Genomic DNA, 27,569 nt, shown 5'->3' with positions numbered 1-27,569 from the left:
TGCTCACAATACCGCCTGCGAGGGGGGTCAGTATTACTATCATCCTCATTTTACACATGAAGAAAATACGGTAGAGAAAGGGACTTGCCAAAGATTACAGAGCAAATCTGTAGCAGAGCCTGGCTTAGAATTTAGGCTCGCCTGGCTCTCAAGCCTGTGCTCCTTCCCCCAGACTATCCTGCCTTCCTGTTGCAAAAGACTCACTCAAAATCAGTTCTCCCCAAACCAGTTTCCCTCTCCAGCACCTCTTAGGGCCAGCTCAGGCTCCTCTTTACAGCAGCTGTCCTGCAACCATCCTGAGAGGACTGTTTTCCCTGCCAGGGAGACAGCAGCTGCTCCACTGCTATCTTGGCCTGCAGCTGTAGGGGACATACCAGAGTAGAGGGAGTTCTGTAGATGGCACAGCAACATGCTATATTCAAAGAGAGGAAGCAGAGGATCAGCTATGCCCTGCCCCACCCTATCTTACTTTGACCTTTCAGACTTATTTTTCTTGGTCATCACAATCAATCCATAGATCCAAATTTCTTGGCTGCTAGGCCTTTTCCTGCCTCAGGGCTGTATCTTCAAAACCATCCACCCTTCGCTCAGCACTGACAGTAAGATAAGGGATCCCGGCTGGGCCCTGGCTTGATCTGTTGCTTTGGTTCTGCACTTGGCTGAGTTTATTATTTCATTATACTTTACATGGATGATTGTTGCTGCTGTGACTGTCTGAGCGTAGCCTATAGGTCATATGGATAAAGGAATGCTTTGGGTGCATTGTGGAATCCTAGTGGGGAAGCTTACTAACACCTGCTGTTGAAGATGCTGTCTTGTATGTGGATGTGTGTATATGCTTTCTCATCTAAACTCTTCCTTTTCATTTGATCCCACCAAGGGTGGTGTTGGCTCCTGAGTGTCACAAATCTCAGAGACATGCCTGCCTGTCCTAAATTCCATCATACACTCCCTGTCACCTTCTTGCTTAATGTAGAGCTGGCAAAAATATTGGCACTTGATGATTTATTGTCATTCTCATTTGTTGACTTGAGGAGCTGTGTGGGTAAAACAAGTCACCACACAACAGACATCTGACCTGAGGTAAAACCATTCGCCATGTGGATGAGCATCTACTAGATCGCCTTTGGGGAAGGTTTATTTGGACAGGGAGATAAAGGTTAGTAGCAGCATCAACATCTAGAAGTGTATATTTTTCTTTCTCTTTCTTTCTGTCTCTCCCACTCCTTTTACTTGTCTGCAGTTCACAAAAGAAAAATGTCTAAGTTTAACAAACATGACACGTTGGGTCACAGTCTCTGCTGGTGCAAACTGACGCACCTCCTCTGCAGTTGATGGACTTCCATCAGTTAAGTGAAAGGTGTGGGGCTGGTGTCATTGCAGTTGTTTGTCCGGTAGGGTTTGGTGGGGGCAGGGAGGGGGAGTTGTTTTGTTTTGTTGTTTGCATATTTTGAAGCAAAAATAGCCATTGCCTCAGAATTTAACAACAACAAAAAGAGCAAGAAAGACAGCAGGGGTGAAAAATTATCCTCTGTGAAATGGTGAAATATTGTGAGTGAAATTTCATGAGAAGAAATGGCATTGCTTTCATACAGCTTTACAGAACCACATCCAGCTGAAATAAATGGGCTAAATACAGCGCTGGTGTTAGTGGGCCAAAATCTCATTGATTTCTAAGAGATTTGCATCTACTTCTGAAGTTGGTCCGGCGTGTGTATAAATATGGAGTGTCTCTGTGTTTTTATAACTTTATGTGCATTATTTTTCACATCTTAAAGCTGCCCAAGTAGAGAAAAATACAGGACTTCAATAACAGTTACCAGCATGATTTGCTTTTATTACCTTTCTGTTCAAAGACCCTTGTTTCCCCTTGTAGCATGTCAAATTGCCCCCAAAACCATATTATACAGCAGAGAAATGTCGTTCACACTTCACTGGCTATTGATTTACTTTATTTATTGGCACAAAATCAGCTTGAGATAAACATTTTGTCCCCCATTTCCACTACTGTCAGCAGTATAGTTCACTGCAAGGTAGGTAAACCCAAATGTGCTGGGTCACAATTCGACATGGCTTTCTAATCAATGTGTGAAAAATTACCTAATGAATAATGGGTTGCACATTTCCACAAACAAATTAACCAGGGTGAGACTGAAACTAATGATTATATTTATCTAATGTAATTTCACATCTGTTACTAGTGGTAGTAAAAAAAAAATTTCTTCCATCCATAGTGTCCTCAGAATTACAACCAGGCTTTTTTAGATGCAGACACATGACATCAGTTTAAGTGGCAAAGGTGCAATTTTGTTGGATATGTTATTTGATCGACAGGTTTTTGGGGTGTCTGATGTCATTTTGTAGTATTTTTTAACACATTAAAGGATGCCATAATAAAAAGAACCCTTTTTGGTTACTGGTTGTTCAGTACACCTTGTAGTCTTCTTGCTACAGCCCAGTTTAATCAGCTCAGCCACTTAAGGAAAAACAAGAGTAATTTTCTCCCCAAATACAGCCAGTTAATACAAACCCTGTTAATTTTTCTCATAATTATGCTAATGAGATTTGGTCATGATAAAAAATCATAGCAGGAAAAACCTCATAGGACTTTTTGTTATCTTATTCATGGACAAGATTTGTGTTTTCTTCTTTGAATTATTATTAAAATGATTTCAATGGGAGTTAGGCACCTAAATACCTTTCAAGATCTGGGTCTTATTGCCTGCTGCTGTGGGTTGTGTCTGCTCACTCTGATGCCAGCAGCTTACAGTTGTCTTTAACAATGTTACCAAAAAAAAAAATGAAGCTCCAGAATGATGTCACCACTTGAGTCAACATTATTAAACAATTTCACAACCCGTCTCAGCTGTGGTGGCAGCTTTCATAAGGATTTATTATCCAGAGACAGAAGAGGGGAGGGGGGGCAGAGGGTGCACGGAGGTTTGAAAATCATTGTACCGAGAGTTTAATTATTGTATTTTTCACTGAAGTCGAAAGTATTGAGGAAAAACTAGCCAATTTCATATTACCTTGTTTGATTAAAGAAGTTGTATGATTGTTCAGAATTTGTAATTGCCATTCAATACAGCTGAAAAGAGAGTAGTTTCTGAACTTTGTATCCTTAATACTGAGCCATATTTAGTAGCCGAATAAGCCAAATATATGACACTGGCCTTATTGTGAAGACATTTAGAGGGTTGATTCAACTGAAAATAGTAAAATATTTTCTTACTAATAATTTTTACTAGTAATAATAAAATATTTATTACTCTTAGTAGCAAAAAGAAAAAGTCCTCTCTGCAGACATGCAGGATATGTTCCAGATATACTGAATTATGGGCCTGATTTTCAAACTATTAGAAGCCAAGTATGGCACACAGTTTCGATTATGCAATTACTGCGAATGCCAATGCAAACAGAGTATTTTCATGCAGAGTCCCAGTAACTTTGTGCCTGTTATGCATACAGTAGCATGTATATTTTTCATGTGGCTTCTTTATTTGAAAGTCCAACCCTTAATGGATAACATTCAAATTATTTTTAAAATTCTATATTCCATCATTTATCCTCACAGCTAGATGACCTGGTCCATTGCCCAAGACACTAGAATATTTGAGGAGCATTATTAAAGTTATAGAGCAATAATAATTTCTAATTGTTTATTTTGGGCTGTGGCATTATGATCAAAGACTAGCTCTGCTTATCCTGCTGAGGAAATTGTCTCTCAGATTCCAAAAGAGATCTTTAAATATACTAGCACATATACAAAAACAACTTGATAAGCATGCAATCTGTTAAGCTGTGTTTGGGCTCCTTCCTTCTTGGTAGTGTTTTTGTTTCTAATTGGCTGTTAACCTGTGTATGTGCATTCCTTGCAATGAGTGAATATAAATAGTTAAGAATACAAATCAAAAGCTGGAAATTGTAGAAAATTGATAAGGGAAAGCAAAGGGATACAACGAGAAATCTATGGCCAGCAGAGTTAAGGACAATAAGAAGGAGTTTTTAAAGAATATTAGGAACAAAAAGAATCCTAACAATGGTACTGGTCCATTACAAGATGGAAATCATAGAATTATCAATAATAATGCAGAAAAGGTAGAAGCATTCAATACATATTTTTCTTCTGTATATGGGAAGAAAATAAATGGTGTAGTCACTCCATACATATGGCAATGTATGTGATTCTTTCCATTCCACGGATATCTTAGGGGGATGTTAAACATCAGTTACTAAAGTTAGACATTTTAATATCAGAAGGTCCAGTTAACTTGCATCCTAGAGTTTTAAAAGAGCTGGCTGAGAAGCTCAGTGGGCTGTTAATGTTGATTTTCAATAAGTCTTGGAACACTGGAGAAGTTCCAGAAGACTGAAAGAAAGCTAATGTTGTGCCAGTATTTAAAAAAGGTAAACGGCATGACCTGGGTAATTATAGGCCTGTCAGTCTGACATCAATCCCAGGCAAGATAATGCAACAGCTGATACAGGACTCATTTAATAAAGAATTAAAGGAAGGTAATATAATTAATGCCAATCAACACAGGTTTATGGAAAATAGATTTTGTCAAACTAACTTGATATCTTTTTTTAATAAGATTACAAGTTTGGTTGATAAAGGTTGATGTAATATACTTAGACTTCTGTAAGGCATTTGATTTGGTACTGCATGACATTGTGATTAAAAAACTAGAACAATATAAAATCAACATGACACACATTAAATGGATTAAAAGCTGGCTAAATGATAGGTCTCAAAATGTAACTGTAAATGGGGAATCATCATCGAGCTGGTGTGTTTAGGGTCATGCAGGGATCGGTTCTTGGCCCTACACTACTTAATGTTTTTATCGATGACCTGGAGAGAACATAAAGTTTGCAGGTGACACAAAAATTGTCAATAATGAAGATGACAGGTCATTGACACAGAGCACTATGGATCATTTGGTAAACTGGGTGCAAGCAAGCAATATTCATTTTAATACAGCTAAATGTAAATGTATACATCTAGGAAGAACGTAAATTATGTTTACTAGATAGGGGACTCTATTTTGGGAAGCACTGACTCTGAAAAAGATTTGGCAGTCATTGTGGATAATTAGCTGAACATGAGTTTCCAGTGAGATGTTGTGGCCAAAAGCGCTAATGTGATCCTTGGATGCATGAACAGGAGGAACTCAAATAAGAGTAGAGAGGTTATTTTGCCTCTATATTTGGTACCGGTGCAACTGCTGCAGGAATTGCGTTCAATTCTGATGTCCACAAGTGAAAAAAGAATACTGAGAAAGTGGAGACGATTCCGAGAAGAGCCATAAGCATGATTAACAGATTAGAAAACTTGCCTTATTGTGACAGACTGAAAGATCTCAATCTATTTAGCTTAATAAAGAGAAAGTTAAGGAGCAACTTGATCACAGTTCGTAAGTACCTACATAGGGAACAAATATTTGATAATGGGCTCTTCAGTCTAGCAGACAAAGATATAACACAATCCAATGGCTGGAAATTGAAGCTAGACAAATTCACACTGAAATAAGGCATACGTTTTAAACAGTGAGGGTAGTTAACCACTGGAACAATTTACCAAGAGTCATGGTGAATTCTCCATCAAAGACAATTTTTAAACCAGGATTGGATGTTTTTCTGAAAGATGCAGTCTAGGAATTATTTTGGGGAGGCTCTATGGCTTCTGTGGAGGTCAGTCTAGAGCAGAGGTTCTCAAACTGTGGGTTGTGACCCCTCAGGGGGTTGCAAGGTTATTACATGGGGGATCGCGAGCTGTCAGCCTCTACTCCAAACCCTGCTTCGCCTCCAGCATTTATAATAGTGCTAAATATTTTTTTTTTAAAGTGCTTTAAATTTATGGGGGGGTGCACTCAGAGACTTGCTGTGTGAAAGGAGTCACCAATACAAAAGCGTGAGAACCACTGGACTAGAGGATCACAATGATCCCTTATGGCCATGGAATCTCAGTAGAAGCTGACATGTCATAGGATATTAGTGTTCTAAATCAGTGTGCTGCAAGTGTCTGGGAAGATTAGAACGTGGCTAGCACCCCTGAGCAGCAGCCAATCAGAATCTCTATGGATAGTAGAGACGTCACTCCCAGATCGCAGCAGAGGCGATGCCAGCCTCTGGAAAGGGGGTAGGATGATAGCAAGGCCATGGGCCAGTGCAGGAATGAATGTATGATTATTCCTTTTGCCAATGCAGCATGCACTCCCTGGAGCATCTGGAGAAATTTTTGTTGAGGGAGACAGAATTTTGTCAGGATTTTCTGCAACCGCACAAGCCGTCTATACATCCCAATATGAGACAGTGGCTTAACGCCATAATCAGGCCCCTATTTAACAATGAGTGTGTTGAGTCAGAAAGTGCTTTGTCTGTTAACTGAGTTACTAATGGGTCAAGTGCCATCCTTCTAGAAGTTCGTCTATTGCTTTTGAAATCAGAAGACCTGGACATGACTTAATCAACCAAGTAACTTCAAGGAGTCTCTCTGAATTATGGGTTTATTTTGCTGCCTGAAAAATAGTATACAAAACTAATTCAAGAAAGTTGCTCTAGTGCAATCCACACAGATGTGCATTGGTAATAAAAGCAGTATATGATATGCCAAACTCCCAGGGATTTCAATGGGAACAGACTAGTCAGACATACATATATGCAGAGCATCACAAACTGCTTTACACAGAAAATCAGTCAGATGCTAGAGCTAAAAAGTAAATATTAAAATGAGATTTAAAAATAAGACATGACTCACTGTCTTGGTGTATGGGGGGACTTCTAGGAAGACTGGGCAGCTTCCAGCTGTGATAACAAAGGGGGTCAGAGCAGTGGAAAGAATGAACAGAAGAATAGGCAAATATAGCATCAGAGATTTAGGCTGGAGCAAGTTCATGGAGTATTTGCTGACAAAGGAAGAAAAGTCTGAGCTGGATGTAGAGTTGATAAAAAGCCAGGGACAGTAACAGGAGAATCTGAAAATGAGGTTTGAATCCTCAATTGCTTAGTTGATTTTGAAATGTTTAGCTTTAATATCTGAAGAATTCACTAGTGGGAAGTTAGAATGTAACCAGCAGCTGATTGAGTTCAACATAAAGGAAGGTGTCTCTGATAAGGATCAGACAGTGGAACAACAGATGTGTACAGTTTTATGTAATCTTCATAGAACTTACAGATCCATGGATGAGGTTAGCAGTGGGACAACCCAGAGGAAGAAGATAAACAGAGAGAAGAAGGCTAATGATGGAACCCTAGGCAGCGAGTAGCAGACAGGCTGAAGAGAAGTCTCCACCAGAAAAGAGAAAGGACTGATCAGAGAGTTAGGGTTCAACCCAGGATATGAATGTACTGGAGACACCAGCTTTTTGTCTGAAACACTCAGAAAAGATAGTGATTGGTTAGTAGCAAAGGCTCCAGTTCTGCAAGGAGCTCTCCATATGTAGACCCCTGCACCTGAGTGGAACAAAGCTGAAGTCAATGGGACTCCATGCCAGTACAGAGGTCTGTCCACATAGAATTCATTGCTGAAACATGGCCTAAAACTGAACTGAAATCAAGAGTGAAAGGAAAAAATGTGACAATGATCTAGAATACAGCTGAGTTATAATTGTTTCTTATAACAAGTAAAACTTCAAGAATAACACATGGGTCATGAATATGCCACCAGGACCTCAAGATAAAAACACAGGTTGACAACCCAGTGTAGGTGTGAATTATTATTTACAATAGAAACAAAAATTACACACACCAACTGTACAATGAGAAGTTCTATAGTAAGTTAACATTCTTCTCTGTTCTTCTCAATGCATTTTTATATGTTTGACCTTTTATAGCCTTTTCATTTTGTTCTTTAGCTGAAAGAGCAAAGCTGGTTATTTTCTGATGACATCTTGTGGCTGTAGCAACTGAAATATCTTAGCATGTTCATTTTTGTTTATGTGTCTTTGTTCACTAGATAGACAATTAACCACATGGTGTACACACAGTCTCCTTTCTAGGATATAAATGATCTAACACGTACTGCACTCAGGCATGTGGAGCACCTAAATGCATATAGTTGCTCAGATCCTACGGTGATGGGCATGGCAAAGATAAACTAGATTAAGTTAGTTAAAATGTATTTCTACTCATCCATGCTTTTGTCATCCCACCCAGAGTGACACTTTCCTGCAATGCCTGGCTGTGTTTGTTACAGGACATCACACTTCCTCATTTTTGGCCAAATAGTGAATTGCCCTTAGATAAAATCCGGGTGGGGAGGGCAAAGTGCTTGTTTGGCTCAAGTAAGGGCCAGACACAACTGCGATCACTATGTTCCTCTGAGCACAGGGTTTGCTCCCTGTCTGCAACCCAAGGTGGTAGGAAAGAGAAACAGCCATGGCTTTGCCCTGCATGCAGTCTGGTTGGCCATGTAGGGAAGGGAACAAATTGCACCCTCCAAAGGGGTGTAGGAGAAAGCAGGCTGCCTTTATGTACCATGGAGCTTGATGAGGCATTCTTTGCAGAATGCTTCCTAATGCGTCTTCCAGGGGACCCTGCTCCAACCCATCCCCATGAAGGTCTGCCCCTTACAAGCATGACTGATTCCCTTAGTTATATATATATTAGTCCACATCCTGAGCAGCAACTTACACACACAAGGCATCCCATTCACTTCAATAAGGCTACTTTTATGAGTAAAGGTGATCAGGATTTGACTCATGTCACTCCATTTTATAAACGTAAATCTATATTGCATGAAAGTGACATATTGTACTATAGATTATTACATTATTTTTATATTTTAAGTGACGGGGAAAGAAGTTTTCTTGTAGCTTTTTAACTCTTATTTCAAAGTTAGAAGTGTGTAGATATTTCTGTGAGCCTGACTCATGAGCACAAATATTAGACGCACCAAGGAAAATCCAGAATTTGTGCACGCACATGACCAATTAGGCACATCATTGCAACAGGGTTATGCAACCATGTTCTAGTTTGGGTTTCTGAGAACAGAAGACTTGAGATCTCCTCTCATGATTTATGATGTCACCAAAACCCTCCAATCAATAATAGCCTTGTAAATTTGCTTATTAGAGGCTAAATTCGGCTACACTGACTTAAACTGAGCAGTCCATTGATTTCAGTGGGAATACTCACAGATGGCCTAATCCTTCACCATTGAATTCAGTGGGAATTTTGGCATTGATTGAGTAGGAGCAGGATTGGACCCAGAATGGGGCACTAATTGTGAGTAAAGGTGGTAGAACTAGGCTCCTTGGAAGCAATAACATAGAGAAGGATAACAATATAGTCAAATAGCATCTTGCCTCAGGTATAATGTAAGGCAGGAGGCCAAAGTGTCATGCTTAGAGTATCTAAGACATACTCTGATTACAAAATAATGAGCACAGCTGCCTTGAAATGTGGTCATGGTGGTGTTTTTAGTATTTCTATTATTTATTATATTTCTACAATATTTGGTGTGTTTGCTTTTTATTCTGAAATATTTCTTTGGCGATTTAACACAAAATGAACCTTAAAAGTTTATAAAGAAGCCACAGGGATGCAAAGCTGCCACCTATATTGCATTGAAGAGCAGCAAATTGGAACCAATAAAAGGAAATATGTCCTCACGGGGTGCATTGTCAACCTGTGGAATTCACTGCCACAGGAGGTCATTGAGACAAATCCTGCGCTTAGTTTTGTACAAAGAACTAGATATACTATTCTGACTGCTAATGACATTTCCAGCTATCCAAGAGAAGTCTAATCAAATCTCATGCTTCAAGACAGACACTGATTGCCTGTGGGGCGCAGGAAGGAATTTCACTCTCATGTCCAGCATTCCACAGTTAGGTGAATTATGGGGTTTATTCCCCCCATTTTTCCTTTGAAGACAGAATGCCAAACTATAGGAACAACTGTGTAATGTGGAATGGCAAATCTTGTGTTGCTGTCTTGGATTTCCTCCCCCTGACTAGCGAATCCCCACAGCTGATTTCAAAGCTTGAAAAGCATTGCTTTCATTCTGAATTAGTTTTTGGAGCACAAGCGTTGCTGAAAGAAGCAACATAAAAGGAAAACAAAGCTTTTAAACCTCAAATATGGCCTGAGGCAGAGACAACTGACTGGCAAATAAGAGCAGCAACCTCCCACCCATACTGTTATACAATATCCCAGGTGGAAGTCAAAGGAGCCATTGTATGTGCCATGCTCTAGCTGTGAGCAGCCTGAAGATCTCCCCCATGCAATCTATTCCTGCTAGAAGAAGGAAGTAAACTTCACCAAGCCTTGTGAGTGGGGCTAGTGCAAAGCTGGGGGTGTCAGTGCATACTCTGATCACTATCTACATAAAATAATAATGATTTATCTACTCACGGATCATGCTCATTGACCTCTTCAGCAGATTCTGGGCCTGTTCAGCCCCTCTGACTCCTATTGCTATTCTCCTGTTGATATCCCCTTCAGTTTGGTTCAAAATCAATGGTCTCCTCCCTATGCCCCAGTTTTTAATCTGTGGTAGAACCACTCTCCTGAACAATGGCAGTGTGTGCCCCATGGAACCGCTGTGTGCTGCACTGACTAAATCCTCAAAAACAGGAGTACTTGTGGCACCTTAAAGACTAACAAATTTATTTTAGCATGAGCTTTCGTGAGCTAAAGCTCACTTCTTCGGATGCATAGAATGGAACACACAGACAGGAGATATTTATACATACAGAGAACATGAAAAGGTGGAAGTATGCATACCAACAGGCAGTTTTTTTCCTCCTGCTAACGATAGCTCATCTCAATTGATTAGACTCTGCCTGTTGGTATGCATACTTCCACCTTTTCATGTTCTCTGTATGTATAAATATCTCCTGTCTGTGTGTTCCATTCTATGCATCCGAAGAAGTGAGCTTTAGCTCACGAAAGCTCATGCTAAAATAAATTTGTTAGTCTTTAAGGTGCCACAAGTACTCCTGTTTTTTTTGCGGATACAGACTAACACGGCTGCTACTCTGAAACCTGACTAAATCCTGCTCACCTTACTCATGGGAATAGTGCCTCTGCAGTCGTTGGTTTTCTCTGTGGGTTTTCTGGTATGTGCATTTGATCAATTAGCATTTGGACCCAGGATTTTATCTATAGTACGGGCTGGCTACACACAAACATGCAGCAAAATATCTAAACTATAATCCATGTTATTTCCGTGCAAGTCTGTGTATCAACATTCTTATTTCAGAATAAAATTGGCTCGATGTGGTCATTTTAGGAAACTGGATTGGTGAAAGGGGTGTAAGTTTCTGAGCACATCTTCCCTTGGGTCCCCATTCCGCAACCACTTACGTAGATTAATAGGACTACTCAAATACTTATAGTTAAGTAGGTGTTTCAATGTTTGCAGAATCAGGGCCTTCATTTGTTCTCTCTTTTTGTATATTTCAAATGTAATTTCATCATAGCTGTTGAACAGATTAAGGGAGATCTGTGACATTGCAGAGATATAGCTTATTGAGATTTCTCTTTCTATTCCTTTTACAATATTGTATGTGTTTTACATCTGTCATATGTTTATGACACATTAGACAACAAAGAGGTTTTTGTTTTTCCTATCTTCTTTTTTTTTTTTTTTCAAAAAAGCTGAAATGCTAAATCGGTCACATTTGCTGTACTGACGGATCTGAGCTGATCTAAGTTAATGCCAAACAGGAGGTTGTCCCCTTTATGTCAGTGCTTACTTTTTTAAAACTGGATCTTAATTCCTGCATTGGAAATGAAGATGGGTTAGCTATTAGCCCTCATATTAATAATTTAGAAAATACATGCCCAATCACTTGTGTTCTTTCAATTCCCACTGAACACAGCTGCAACCTGCATTAGGTGTTAGGGCGAACTGATATATTTCAGATGAGATATTTGTGCTGAATTATTAGGGTAGTCTATATTACAAAATTACTAATAAACATTGCTTCTGGCTCAATTTAGCCTGAACTCAGTGAACCTAGCCAATGGTGACAAATCAAAAACTCAGAAATACCCTATGAATGAATCTAACTAATCAAGAAACCCTGTAGGAAGTAGATGCCAGGATTAATGAGCCAGTGGTTTCACCGTGCCATGCTGTTATTTCTTCACATAAATGCCCTCAGATGAGATTACCTTTGTCATGAAAAGGAGAAGAGGAAGGTTACATACTTTCAGCTGACAGGTTAACTGCCATACCTCCATTACTGTAAGATACATTTTCATGTTCTGAGTTTTTTATTCTGAAAATGAAAATTTAAAGTCCACAACACAAATTAAAACACATTTTCTTTTCCAGGAGCAGGGATCATTGCTGCTAGTGCAATAGTATAGTTTGTACTGCATGTTACCAGATACTGTACTTCCTCAACTGTTAATTATTGCTCAGTAGATACACTCTCCAGTAGAGCCAGTTCTGCCTTCCAGTTGGATCTGAGGGGTGGAAGACAGTGTCAAAGCATTTAATCAAAAAAGTAAATGAAAGATTCAGCTGCATTAACAGTATGTATATACGTACCTTAGACATTAGATGTGCTGTTATATATAAAGGGAAGTAAACCTGCTTAGATGTACCTAGTATGGAAATGAATCCATAGCTGAATATCTGAATCTGATAAGAGCCTCGGTGGATGACTAACTGATCAAAGCTAAATCACATTTAAGGTGGGCAAATAAGACTAGTTTGTACAATCCCCAATATGCTGTATTAGCTACTTACTATATAATAGACTAATTATTATTCATCTTAAATGTATAGAATTCAGTCACTTTTCTGATCATTTTATTCAGTGGTGCTAGAAGAATTTTTATAGTGGGGGTGCTGAAGGCAGAAACCATGTATTTGGGTTGTTATTGCTACTTCAAGCCAGGTGGTGCGGCAGCACCCCAAGCACCCATAGTTCCAGCACCTATGATTTAATTTGAATGAAGCAAGGTTGTTGCTGGTGGTATGTAAAAATGGTCAATGTTGTTTAGTTTTTATATTTCAATATCAAGTGTGAGAGATGTCTGGGAATAAAATCACTCACTTGCAGCCTGTATGACTGTATGACTGAAATTTGCACTTCCCTTCTTTTCATCCCTGTTAAATATGTAAGTACATCATCATAAACATTTTATGTTGCAAAGCTTCAGCTAGTGCTATCTGTATGTATAACTTCAAAAATCTTCAGGACTCATAATATGAAGATCTATTGCCATGGAAACAAATATTATATCAAAATTGGATAAGGACAAAAAGCTTGGGTCATATCCAGAACAACGTTTTCATTAGAATATGAAGAAAACGATTTATATTTCAGAAAGATCATTAAATGGAAGGATCTTTGTAAGACATCTGCCACAGATTTGTAATTTTCCATTAGTGTCAAGAGCTGGACCTTTTGGATTGTGTCGTCTCACCCCCGCCCTCCAAGCTGGAGAACACATTTTCTCATACCATTAAAAAGCACATATTTTTGGAGATCTTGTATAGAACATTTTATTACATTCCTGATTCCTACATCATAAAGCTGTCTTGCTTACAGCCGTATAAAGAAGCTGTAAAATTAACATGCTTGTAAACAACCTTCCATGCACGTTGAAAGAAACGGCGTGAGGTTTACACTGATCTCCTACATGGATGTTGAGACATGCAGGTGAGAATTAAAGGCCAAAGACCGGTAAGTGCTGGGATGTGGATGAGATTTAAGCAACAACAAAAAGACCAAGCACTGTACTGTGTTGAGCATATAACCACCTGCTTTTAATCCAGAAAAGGGCGCGTATGGCGATACTGCCTGAGGCTACCGAGCTCTTATTAAAAAGCATTCTTCGATATCCCCTACGTCTGGATTTTCATGTTGATAAGCCTAATTAATCAGAAATGCCAAGGGCCTGGCCACATCCTGCTCCTACTGTGAATGGCAAAATTCCCATTGACTGCACTGGAGCAGGACTTCAGCGCAAGACACTCTTTATAATTGAAAAAAGCCCATTTAAAAGGAGGAGAAAACTCCATCACACCTTGGCGTGTAATCGCTGCCCGGGGGCAGTGGCGCTCTTAGGACATTATGGTGTAGGGTGGCCAATGGAGGCCAAGTCTCTTGCGTAAGGCTGCGGGGACACCGATGGCGCAGCGTGTTCCGTTTGATCAGGTTTACCCCAGGCCCTAGTACCGTATGTGAACGCTGATCACGGCGAAACACGCGAGTAACATGTTGCGCATGTTGTGCCCAGGAGAGCCACCACTCAGATGTGATATCTTAACTGGCTTGACATCTAGGGTAGCAGGATTCTGCCAAGGGGCGCAGGTCCGTTGCCCTGTGTCACCCCAATAGACTTACTCCTGCTCTGGAGCGTCAGTAATTTAGCCTCCTTTTATTTCTCTTTTAAATTAAATATACATGTGTAATATGCACTTTGGAGCAAGCAAGGACCCTTCTGCGGCTGACTATGCGTTGGGCACTCTCCGGTGTGTAATTAAGCGGTGTGTAATTGATGTACAGAAGGAAACGATCGTAGTGAATCACATTTAAAAAAATCACTGTAAGATGCTTGACAACATCCTGTACTTTTCCTAAGTCAAAGTTTGCACAGAAGTAAATGGCGCGGTTTCTCTTCCGTGCGATTAGCCAAGTGCCAGGAGTGCACTCATTTCACGTGTGGCAAGATCTCGCCTCCAATTTCATTTCTCCTCCTTACAACCTTTTCCGGCCGGGGGAGGTGAGACCAGCCCCCCACCGTCCAGCCATCCCTTCACGTCACCCAACCCCAAGACTCCGTGCCCACATTAGCCGTTTTATTTGGTTGTCGAAACGATTAATTCCTTTTTGTCTGAAAATCAAGGGATGTGGCACGTTCTACCCACAGGCAAACCTCCTGTCTCCGCGAGGGCTGCAGGATTCGCTCCGTGCTTAACTATTTATCCTACTTAACCCTATGTGGCCCCAACACACGTTATCTGAAACGGATCAGTAAGAAAGTGTCTTGCTGTCTGTGTCTGAGACCTGTTAATGTCGTAATTTCGTGCCCTGTCCCATGCACATAGGCATTGTGTTTGTGTGTCCTTGGCTGGCTCACATCTTCCCATCCTAGGCTCTAGAACAGACCAATAGGGCTTTAGCACACCTTGTCGCTTACTTCTCGTCTCCCCCGCGCCACCTCCGCTGTGTTATTTGTAACTTAACTTTCCGTTTCTTGGAGTTGAAATGTCAATTACGCACAAAAATCAACAAAAATTTATTAATCGTGAAGTATTAAAATTGTAATAAATGAAATACTTCAATGCAAAGTTCAAGCAAGCAAATCATTCCTAAAATCATTGAATTTTAAATTAAGGGGGGTGTCTTTTTTTCCCCTGTGGGTTAAGAGACCGTTTATATCTCACACGCCACACCAAAACCCATATTTCTTCATATCACGTACTGAAAATGATTTTATTTATCCATTTACATTAACTTGTTATAAACGTGTCCGGAAAAGTCAAATAATATGCTTTATATTAGCTCAAACATTTATTAAGAAACCCAAAATTCAATAAATAAGCACAGACAATAAGTTAAAACAGATCACAAACCGACCAGTATGTAACAAGAATGCTTTATCTACACAAAACATCCTATTTCACATTGTTTGTTCATTCTTCCAAAGAGCATCTGTTCTCCGGGATTGGACTGGACCAGCACATGCAGAAAAGAGCTGATTGTGTTCTCTGTACAAAGTTTGGCAGGGTTGGCGAGAGAGACTGTCCATGTGCACCAGGCCCTTGCCACTGAGCTTGCAGGGCCAGTGGCAACAGCAGAAGATGCAATAGAGACAACAGCAACAAAATAAAAATAAAAAAGGTGACAGGTTTGCAACTAAATCGATCAAGAAATCAAAGATCCAGAAATGGGAAGTGCTTCCCCCCCCCTCACACTTTTTACAAAAGGAAACATGACTTTGATTTTTACTCTCACTTATAAACGCTTTATCAAAATGGGTTCAATTTCCTCTTGATTGCTCTCATCACTTCATTAATCTGCCCAGCCCCCTCCCGCCCCCCAAAGCCAGTGCTGCCCGTTAGGAAACCTTCTGACCAAAAAGCCCTGCAATATTTGTTGTTGGGGATGATATTGTTGTGCTTTAAAAAAATGGATCTCTTGGCAAAGCCCAATAGATGGGTGGGTGGGTGGGGAAGGGAGACAAGGAACAAATTAAAACGAGATCCCAAATGCCCAATGAGTTCTTTCGTGTGGTGCTGTGCAGACCCAAGGCCCTGGTCGTTGGGTCTCCTCCCGGGAACACAGGCCTGGGGGCTGGGGGCGTGTGAGGGGTGGCGGGGGGTGTTTCTCTGCCCACAAACCAGTCCATTGGTGGCTGATTTCAGATCCTGAGTCGACTCCCTGGTAAGTAAGTCGGGGGGGCGCGGGGGGGGGGACGCGATCCGCGGGGGGGGGGGGAGGGCGGCGGCCGGGCGCGGGGGGCAGGCGGCGCTGCCATTAGGTGAAGCTCATGGAGACTGTGTGCTCCAGCGCTTTGCGGCGGAGGGAGGCGATGCTGGTTCCCCGCCACACGTCGCTGCTGTCCGGGGAGCTGCAGAGCTGCGGCGAGCCCGTCACGTTGCTGGGGCCGGGCAGCGAGGCGGGCACCATGCCGGGGAAGGCGGGCTGGTAGAGGTGCGACTGCAGGCCGGCGCCGTTGGAGCCCGCCAGGCTGTTGGACAGGCCCATGGAGTTGGGCGGCGGCCCGGCCGCCAGGCTGCACTGGGACAGCGACTGCGCCATGGCCTGCTGGCGGCCCAGCGCCGGCGGCAGCGGCAGCTGCGACACGCCCGGCATGGCGGCCGCGGCCCAGCGCGTGTCGTTGGCGTGGAAGGAGCACAGGCTGTCGCCCATGGCGGCGGCGGCGGCCGCGGCGGCCGAGGGGAACTGCGGCAGGCCCGGCGTGGGCAGCAGCGTGCCCGGCGCCCGGAACACGTTCGTGGTCTTCTTGCGCTTCTTCCACTTGGCGCGCCGGTTCTGGAACCAGACCTGCCGGACACGGGGGGGGGGGGAGCGAGAGAGGCTGGTTAGGGACCGTGCGCCGCGGGGCAGGGCCGCGGCCCCGCACTGGGCTGCCCAGGCCCCCCGCTGGGCCCGCCTTCCCCGGGACCCCGCCCCAGACACCCCGCCCGCTCCGAGCCCACCGCGCCCACCTGAGCGGATGAGGCCAGGCGCGGGGCAAGCCCACAGGAAGGCGCTGGCTCATCTAAGAAGGGAAGTGGCAGGAAGGGTGGGGCAAGAGGGTGCAATCAAATCTAGAGGCTGTGTCTACACTTGTTCTGTGGCGATTAGGTATCTAAGGTATCGCTCACATATCCATATGGCTGCATAGATGTGGGTAGAATCATAGAAGTGTAGGACGGGAAGGGACCTGAGTAGGTCATCTAGTCCAGACCCTTGCACTCAACTCAGGACTAAGTGATAAGTATATATGCAGACATAAGAAATATATCCCAGATAGATACTTCCTTATATACGTAATTCCCACATCTCACCCAATATGTGTTAACCACAGGCCCATCTGTTGGGTGTATACACACATTTGTATGTGTAGACATACACATGAACGCAGTGTATTTGTATGTACAACCTATACCACATAGGCATAAATACTCCCTCTTTTTACTGAAAGTATAAAAAGGGGATTTAAAACTTAGAAAAATACTTCCTTATTTTGACTCCTCAAAGACACAACACACAATTTGCACCAAGAAAAATGGTTTAGTTGTAAGCAAAATAGATCTGATAATAATATACTTGGGAATAGCGAAGTCTGTACCATTGAGTCGCATTCTGGTTTGTGTAGCCATGATAACCTGCATTTGCACCAATAATGGTTGGTGCTTACGCATTTAAATATAGAATTCCACATGCATATGCCGATTCAAATGGATCTTTGTTTAATGTTTCTTTGGTAGCGGGGGATCTATTTCCAATTGCCCTGAGCTGTAGTAGCCTTCAGATCTACTGTTTGCAGAGAATGACAAGAAGCTTGAGCCTGAGGGGCTTATCCCTTTCTCAACAGCCAGGTTCTGCTCATCTGTGGAGTGAAAGTAAATGTATCTTTCCGACGTTGCAAATGAATGGAGGCTAAGTTCAAAGCTTTCTTATACTAGTTGTAAATAACATTTAATTTTGCTTTGACAAACCTAAGTCTCTTTTGCAATGAGCTATATTTGACTGATTAAATACACTTCAAACCTACTTAGGGGACTTACATTTTACTTCTTAATAATGGCAAAGAGAATCTCTGATCTTTTGGGCTATTTGTCTACAAATGTCAAAATAAAGAAGACGCAATAGAAGTTTCCTATTAGATCATTGTCTAAACTGTGTTGCCATAGCAATAATCTCTTAACATTTTTAGATACTCGTTTTGATGTGCTAGTTAATCAACTGGGTTTTCATCTCCTTCAGCCCGCTGGTGAACTGATACCTGATAGTGACACCTGCGCTTTACATTTATTCATCTCCATTCAGCCATTTAATCCAGTGTTTTGTTTATTAATCAGGCCAGACCCGGCTGGTTTTACTCACTGGGAGTCAATGGAACGTGATTTGGCCTGTTTCAAATGGCCTGGTCTATATTTTGGGGGATTTTACAAATGTTCTATAAAAATCAGAGCCCAGAATGTGACAACTGCTTACCTAGGATCAGCGTCTGTCTTAGATAATTCATTACTTATTGCACAGCCAAAAATCCCTCCCACATGCACTACAACTGAACTATTCGGAATGGTTTTGTAATATAGGTTTCTATTCCATTGAAATAGCACCGAGGCGATTCTTTTACTCCCTCGTCCCTCCCCAATTCTCGCTCCGCTCCCTTCCCTACCTGACATGGTTTTTATTGTCTCCCTCCCTGGCCTTTATTCCCTTGCATTGTCTCTCCTGGTGGTGTGCTCTGTAGTCACAGCTCCGCTCTAGCCCCACAATTTGCCGTGTGACTGATTAATAAAGCTGCAGGAATTTATATAATGAAAGGGATCAATGTCTCTGTCCAGGGATTCAGCTGTCTGCAGCCACCTTCACCCATAACGAGGCGAATTTGTGTAAAATATGCCGGGCTAAAAAATAAATAAATAAGGAAGCATCGGTCCTGTGTTCCTGACCCTGCTTGAGATAGCGTCTGAATTCGTATAAAAGCGTCTATATGGTTGGAACATCATTTTCTTACGTTAACTCCGAATTGTTTCACCACTGACGCTTGGTGGCTGCACCATTAGCAAGCAGCACTCAAACCCGACCTGCGTGCTGTTGTTTGTTGGATTTTTTAAGAGTCAGATGTTTTTAGTAACCAGATTCTTTGATTCAAAGTGATGATACTGGAGTGAATAGACTGACAGGTTTCATTGTATTGTCAAATGAAAATACTGGGATGTTATAAGAGGAGAAATCAGCGAATCCACTTGAATTCCCGAATATTACTATTCTGGACCCTAGAACCTGCTGGAGTTTATCGTTTAATATTATATACTTAGACTGAGAAATATGGTCGGCCATTAACGGAAATGAACAGCTGTTAAGGAACTAAATGTAATATGAATAATCGAAAAATCGTGTTCAATTATGTTTTAGGGTTAATAGTTAAATTGCGGCTACAAAATCTTTTTATGTTTCATGGTTTACTGGTGTTGTAAAGAATCTCCATCAGGTCTGATCGCCTCAGTTCATAGCTATAGTGCATATGCTTTTAAAATGTGAATGTTTCCAGTTGAAAACTAGTGCATGACAGATTAAAACGTGGAGAAAACCTGAGGGAGATTTTGAAAATGCACACATGACAACTCTGGAAATATATTAACCACAGGCACTGGGCAACTCTGGAGTATGTTTAAAATGCAACTAGCCCCTGAAAATTATTAATACAACAGTGAGAATCTAATGGAGGTTGGAAGCTAAAAATCTACTTTGATATCTGCTGTTACAGTAATATAGACATACTGTAAATGTATTTTAAAATATATAGTCCGTTTAATTCCCCAGCAATAAATGTGTTAGAAATATAGAGAGAGGAGGAGAGAATATTACATTTTTGTCAAGAGCCAAACCTTTATGAAGATCTCATTGGAATCTAGCGGATGATTAATGTGAAGATTTGGTAGGAAATCTGGAGAGCTGTATTAAAGCTCAGATCTCAGGTTCATTTCGATCAGCCAGCCGTGAACTCTGGGCCGAATTCATTACACTTTAATAGTGCTGGGAGAGGAAGAAAATGCAATTTCTCATTCCATTAGAAAACTAGAAAATACTCTCAGCTTGTCCCCTATTAAGATGTGGCAGGTGACAGGACCATTGTGGGGGATACGGTCAATGGAATTACAGCACATTATTTTTGTTCGTATAAAATATTGAAAGGCAAGGCTGACTGTGCAGAAGTTATTTCACTGATTTGGTTTTTATGTAAATAAAATATTGAAAGTTAATTAATCCATGCTAGAGACTAATGATTATGCTTATTATATTGCATTTGATCGCGTAATTTGCATGATTCTCGCATTGCTGGTTAATAAGCCATTCCAGGTTATAAATAATTCTGAAATTGGTTTCTAATAATGGCATGCTATAAAAAAATGGTTTTATTACACAAGCCTGAAAAGCAGAGCGATATCAGACATGGAATTGGGTTCCCTTATAAGCACAAGTCCTTTAATAATTATTTAGATGTATAATATACATTAAATATAGCTCTAAAATGAGGAAAGAGGTAATTTATTCTTGCATTTAAAGCACATAAAACACGTGCAGCCGCTATAAATTAACCGTTTAGATCATTTCTTAGTCACTGTGGTGCCCCACATACTGCAAGGAATGTGTAGGCAATCTGTTAACTATAAAGAATACTATGAAGTACTCATATAAGAACATAAACCAATTACTATTTAATTTAAATTTGGTCAAGGAGCAATGATACAGTGAATTGTGAAGTAAATACATTTTACATAAATTATTTTTGCATTACATTACATGTTAATCATTTTGAAGTGTTAATTAAGAAGGTTATGTTGATCTGATTACTTTTTAAACTGCAGAACATTATTGCAAAAAATATTTAAATTGCCACTCTATTAAACTGTTTTTATCAGCAGTCTCGTGCTATTATCGTTGGTTCAGGATTATGCTGAGGCCATTAAAACACGTTATCTTTCTTCCGACGTATTTCTTTGATGTGCTTTTGGAAAATAACTATTTCCATTATATATTTTATATTTTACTTCATTTACCACACTCCTAATATTGAAATTGGTGTCATTAACCTTTGGGAAACCCAATAAAGTTTAATCGTCCACGTTTTCTTTTTTCATAAAGGTAGTTGTCCAGTTATATTTTATTTGTGAATCTAATTTCAATTTTAATTTAAACTAATTATTATCGTGTATCGTTTTATACAATTGTTTTACTTTTTAAAACAAATGTGTGTGCGTTCTGGTTATGAAACGTTTGTATAGATTTTTAAATATCTTTTGTCTTTTTTTTTTGGCATGAGGACTTGGCTTGCGTGAGAATTTTTGAGGAGGAACACTGTTAAAGTGAAAATGCGTTCATAATATCACCAGACCACATATAGTTAAAGTATTTTCAATGTTCATAATTCGTCTAAGAGGCTCACACAACATTTCCCAGAACAAAAGTTTAGGTTTAAAAGCGTTATTTGTAATAGTCTGTTGTTTTTATCCCGCTCGCCTACTTTTAATTTCTGCCTAAAATGATTTGAATAAACTGTTTGCTGTATGTCAAAATATACATAATAAAATAATGTGAAGACAATCTTCCTGATATACTTAGTTCTACTGCTGTCTTCAGTGATTACTCCGTATTTTAAAGCAAGTATTAAAGAAACTTAAAATGTTGTGCTCAGAGAAATCCCTTCTTAACCAACAATTACAAATGTAACATTGCTAAAATTCGATTCATATCTCTAGAAGAGTTTTTGAGCTATGAAATATTTCAGGCACTCTGGCATAACATTCTAGGGAAAACATTGCCGCGGGTTTCAATGGGAGATCTTCAGGACCTTGGACAGCGTACACGACTAAATTAGATTCCGAGTTCAACCAATTCAGTGCTAACTGATAAAAGAAGCAGGCACATATTAGGAGCATACGCTTATTGTAAACATTTCATGAGACACAAACATGTGAGTAATTGAACAGTCTCTGAATTTGCAATCGCTTGCCTAGTGTTCAATGCTGCTTTCCACTGGAATTCAACATTTCCCCCAAATCCAAGAAAACGCCACTTCAGATTTACATTACACTTTGAAATGATTTTAGCTCGCTGGTAATATTTCACATGCTCATTAGTAAACAGGAAGCTCAACTACAAGTATTAAAAATTAAACCGAAAACTAGTTACAGCAAAGACTTGATCTGTCTTTGGTTTTGTTTGTTTTGGGGTCTTTTTCTGATCGATCGATCGTTCGTTCAGAGATCGATTGTAAAGTGTGAGGGTGTTCACTGGAGGTAAATTCACAATCAGGTCAGAAAACATCCCATTTTACTACGCAGAACTATGCCACGCACTACACTGCTAATGATTTTTTATCCCTAACGGGGATTGGCTCAATCATTTGTGCAGAAATATGTGGGCTGTTTGATATTCGACTGTTGCATTCACTTTGATGCCGATAATCCTTTTCTTACACCAGATGGGTGTTTAAAAAATTCCTGGCGGCTTCAAATGAAATTTTGTTAGGAATATTTTGTAAAAGGCCGGTCACCAAGCGCTGGCTCTGGGTGGGTTTATTATTATTTATGTTATGGATTAGGCGGTGATCATTTGAGCTGTCTCTCTAGACTGTATGATCAGGAAATTACAAACCAGCCTGTTCTCTGTTAAACCCACCAGGGAAAGCCTGAAGGAGGGATGTGTGAACACAAAAGAGAGCTGTGGGGCAGGAGCCCTGCGAGGTGTGATGGCTACAGGTAGCGAGTGGAGGACGCTCGGGGGGTGGGTGACTGACTGAGGGATCCGGGAGGTTTGGGTACCGAAGCAGCTGCTCATACCTGGACCCGGGACTCGGTGAGGCCGATCCTCAGGGCCAGCTCCTCCCTCATGAAGATGTCTGGGTAATGGGTCTTGGCGAAGCTCCTTTCCAGCTCGTTAAGCTGCGCCGGGGTGAAGCGGGTCCGGTGCCGTTTCTGTTTCTGCTGCCCCTGCTGCTGTCCCGTTTGATTGGGGTTCTGCCCGCCCGGCTGCCCCTGCTGCTTGTCGGGGTCTTTGGCGCTGACTGCCAAGGAGGCCGGGTTGGAGCCCACCGTGGTGATGTCCTCCCCGGGCAGGAGCGTGGCCCCTTCCACCGTGTCCGAGTTGGGAGCCATGTCTCCCGGGTGCCCTCCCGGGTCAGAGCCCCCTACGCCCAGCCGGCACTTCACCGCCTCCCGGTGTCCCAGCAGCTCGGCTGCATCTTTCATTCCTGCGGAGGCAAAGCAGCTGCGGTCACTCCCCTGCGGCCAGGTGGGCGGCCCCCGCTTGTAGCCAGCAGCGCCAGCGGCCGGCGCACCAAGTTTGCTATGGGGCGAGCCCCAGCCATGGAGCCCCCGCAGCCCCCTTCGCCCACCCCCACAGCCCTGGGCCGGCTGCCCCGGCCCTCGCGCGCCGCCTCACAGATCCAACTTCAGCAGCCAGGAAACTTTCCAGCGCTTCCTCCTGCGCCAATCGCCGGCTCGGGCCGGTCTGTGGGGCCTGACCCGGCGGGGCCTCCCCAGGAACTGGGGGGGGGAGGGAGTTTAGTGGGTTTATTTTGTTTGCCGGCGCGGCTGACAAGCCCAACCCGCCTCCTCGCAGGTGGCTTCGCCTCCCTGTCAGATCTGGAGCAACTCAATCCGATTTTGTCCCGTTGTAAAGAAAAAATGATAAAAACATCAAAATCACAAAGATTGGGATAATCTGCCCTAAAACGGGGAGAACTGGGGCGGGAAAGAGACACGAAATGCCCACAATTGGGACTGGATCTACATATCCCAGAGACTTTTTTTTTCTAAAAGACGCTGTTAAATCAAATTAAACTTTAATACAGCACAATTACTTTTAAAGAAATTAGCCCATTTAGAGCGCATTAAGGTAAAACAAGGAACAAATTGTCAATTTCCTGCTCTGGCTTCTTCCTTCGCCGCTGCCGGGGGGGCGAGAAAGATGCTGGGGGGGGGGACGAACTCACCGAGTCGGGCGTCCAGGAGGTCGGCGTGAGACAGCATCGCGCACCGCTCCAGGGCGAAGGCTGTTCCCCCCCAAATTTTAGCGGTTTGAAGTTATTTAAAATAGATATAAGATATAGATATATATAGATCGCCTAAATGAAAGAAAATTCGGTGTGTGGTTAAAAAGGGGGTCTCTTGCATTATAATGTCCTTTAGAGAGACGGGGAGGTGCTTAACACTTCAATGAACCCGTGAGCAGCTCGGCGAAGGGACCAATCAGGAGGGCAGGCTGCAAATGTCAGCGAGCCCGACGAGTCCCCACTCCGCCCGCCCGCCCGCCTGCAGCCTCAGCACCAGCAGCCCCGCATCCCCCCCGGCAGCGGCAGCGGCAGCAGCCCGGGGCTGTGGGGCTGGGCTTTCTCGCTGGGTCTCCGTCGCTCGCTCGTGTTTCTCCCGCCGCCCGTTTGTAATTCTGTTCCTTCTCCTGGCCAGAGGGACTTCACCGCTGCCCCCGCTCAGATCTGCCCCTGTGCAAGGGCCTGAGCTGGTGTCTCGTGGCGCCTTCCGACCCAAGCACAATGCAGGGCTTTGCCTAAGGAGCGTGCACGGGTCCGCTCGGGAGCCTGGCTAGCCAGGCTCTCCCGGCCCAGGGGGCTTCCCTACGCCCTGTTCGGGGTTGGCTTGTGCTTTGTCTGTTAACTTTCACGCTGCAGCTCGGCTGTGAGTTTCAGTATCTTTGTCGGGCAGTGGCGGGTAGTGGGCGAACTCCAGATAATCATTTGTAATACCGCGTAAATCGCTTGTTCCCGCCGTTCTTGAGGGCTGAAATAAAGCGATCCGAGTTCCTAATGAAACTTACACACGCTCCGTTTTGCTCTCCCATGTCCCGTCTCCCCACCCCCCCCCAAAGGTGATCTGGATACGCTTCTCGCCCGGGCTAAATGTTTGTGTGAAAGGGAAAACATTGCACTGAGATTGAAAAGCCCTTCAACATTTTGGGTTAAAGTTTCCAAGCTTGGCCACAAACTCAGTTTAAGGCGGTAAATAAAGTTAAATGCTTTTTATTTTCCTCTTGACTATGTTAAACTACTTGAACAATTTAAAGTGCTTTGCACAAGTGAAGCGAACCATTTCTAATGTTCTGATTTTTCAAAGCCAGCCAACAACAAAGTTTAGATTAGTAATATATTTCTAACCAGAGTAATTTTCAAGATCATTAGGCATTTATGTAATTAGTGCCAAATCTATAAGCTTTTATTACGATTATTAGAGTAAAATCAGTATAAATTTGTACTAATTTACTACTGTTTAGACTTGGCTGTCAAGCCAAGAGGTTCTTATTGTAAATGATAACTGAGGAAATTAAGTGCAAAATTCTGTACCATTTCTGATCCGCTCCTAAACAATCCGTTTCAATTGTATTTGTAGCAGAACATAATGCCCCTTTTAAAGTTATTTGACTTGTATTTTTATTTGCAAAACAAGAAGAATACCCTCTACCCAGGCACAATGAAAACTGATATTTACTACTTCCAACTTGATTAACATTGATTTTTAATTCAAGAGTGATGCAATTAAGATTATTCATTTAGTGCAAATAAAGCTTCCATAAAAAGGGAGCCCAGTGAAGTCTGTGTTAAATAATACAGCGCAAATGGCTTTTTTTGTTCGCCACCCAATTGACTTACACAAAACATTGTAAATGCTGCATGCGAGCAGATGCACGAGTGATTTTGTTTGCAGCTCAGATGTGGTGGGTTTCGGCAGTGACTGAACAAGGAGACAAAGGAAGCGGCCGACCGCGATGTAGGGCAGTTTTGTTCCCTTTTCTCCCCTGTTCAGATCCTTGGTTACATTGATTCAATTCAGCTTTAGAGACGGCCGGCTCTTGGGTGCATCTCGGTCCCTGCACAGCAGCACAGGAATAGCTGGGCTCAGAGACAGAGCCGGGCCCCACTTTAGTGGGAGAGCAAATCGCGGTGTGTGGTTCGGGTTTTGGTTTTTTTTTAAATTTTGCTTTTAAATCTATTTCATTTTTACGCCAGCGAAAAAAGGGCCCCCGTCTGGGGTGAAAACCCTGGGAGCACCCCCCCCAAAGCAACCCCACGTTGTAACAAGTAGCGCGACGAGAACCGAAGCAAAGTGAGAAGGGACCTGCAGTCGCAGACATGCCAGAGGAGACAGCCCGCCCCTGGGGAGGGGGCTGCTTGACTGCCAGAGCCCTAGAGCCCTGGCTGGCTGGATGATGGGCTGTTATTTGTACGGGTGTCTGTGTGTTTTTACGCAGTGAACCCCAGCCGGGCCAGGCGGTCTGGCTGGACTGATGGGTTTTAATGGTCTTGGGGGCTGTAGGTGTGTGTGGAGTGAGGACTGCTAAGCAATGCCTGTGATGTCTTTGAGCTGAATAGGGAAATGACTGGAAAATCGGGCGCTAATACGAGCCGTTTTGAAGTTACAATATTCAAGTCCTGTTGTTTGTTAGCTACATGGTTACACTGAGGTGGCATAATATCCAGATCCTGCAAGTGTGTGCATCCTGCCTCTGTAGCATACGTGCTGTATAGTCCCACACAGAGATATCCTCCGTGTTGTTGTATGTTGCAGGTCGATAAATAAATGTGTAATAGTTAATGTGAAGACACATCAGAGTAATAACAATGGGAGGAAATCAAAGGATTATCAATCTCTCTTAGTAACCGCTGAATAACAATGTTGCACCGTGATTGATAGCGCGCTTCATTTTATGACTTTTCTATTGCTCTTGATTTTTATAGCAGTATAAACAAACTAAATCATCTCTACCAAGGCTTCAAAGCATAATCGTTTTTTGGGGGGGGGGGATAAGAAAAGGAAATCTGAAGGGAAAAAAGAGACCAGGACTGACACTAAGCATGTCAGAAAGAAAATGACAATAGTAGATATGTAAAACACTATAATCACATTCCGCTCCTCTATACACTTGTTTTGTCAAGTGTGTGAATCCACCTGGGCAGTGTTTGAGATGTATTTACAAAGATTTTATTCCCCGTCATCGTTCCATTTTCCTAGGGTAGCCAGAAAAGTGTCAGTCAAGTCCGTTCCTTTTATTATTTAAGGTATTTCCCACATGATCATAGGAACCGAAGTTCCTAACAAGGAAAGGCTTAGCACAATGGCCCCAAAATCTTCAGAATGACAAGAGTGTCTTCAGAAATCACTTCAGAGCAAAGTAAAAGGATTTTCTATGACGGATCCAGTGATTTTTCCTCAATAAATAGGTTTTAGATTGTTACACACACGTAGAACTGGAACAAAGGGAACTACCAGAAAATATATTGGTTGCCTCTAATAAAATTTATTTAGACAGTTTACTTCTCATAAAAATAGAGATTGAATTTTGTACAAGAGTGCCTGCCAAGAAGCTAGGCACATGGAATTTCTTTCCCCCATTTCTTCC

At 42.2% G+C, this 27,569-nt stretch overlaps 1 protein-coding gene across 1 annotated transcript; it reads right to left on the bottom strand.

Annotated features, from left to right (window-relative positions):
- Window positions 1-16,451: 16,451 nt before the first annotated feature.
- On the bottom strand, window positions 16,452-24,190 carry LOC123373081 (orthopedia homeobox). The gene is made up of 3 exons (XM_045021850.1): window positions 24,154-24,190; window positions 23,000-23,409; window positions 16,452-16,982 (listed from the first exon to the last, which is right to left on the bottom strand). The coding sequence occupies exons 1-3, from the start codon at window positions 24,188-24,190 to the stop codon at window positions 16,452-16,454; spliced, it is 978 nt and encodes a 325-aa protein (XP_044877785.1).
- Between the last annotated feature and the right edge of the window lie 3,379 nt (window positions 24,191-27,569).

The sequence above is a fragment of the Mauremys mutica genome, chromosome 6 (assembly GCF_020497125.1).
Source record: "Mauremys mutica isolate MM-2020 ecotype Southern chromosome 6, ASM2049712v1, whole genome shotgun sequence".
In the NCBI taxonomy this organism is placed as follows: domain Eukaryota; kingdom Metazoa; phylum Chordata; order Testudines; family Geoemydidae; genus Mauremys; species Mauremys mutica.
This window is presented reverse-complemented; position numbering and strand designations above follow the sequence as displayed.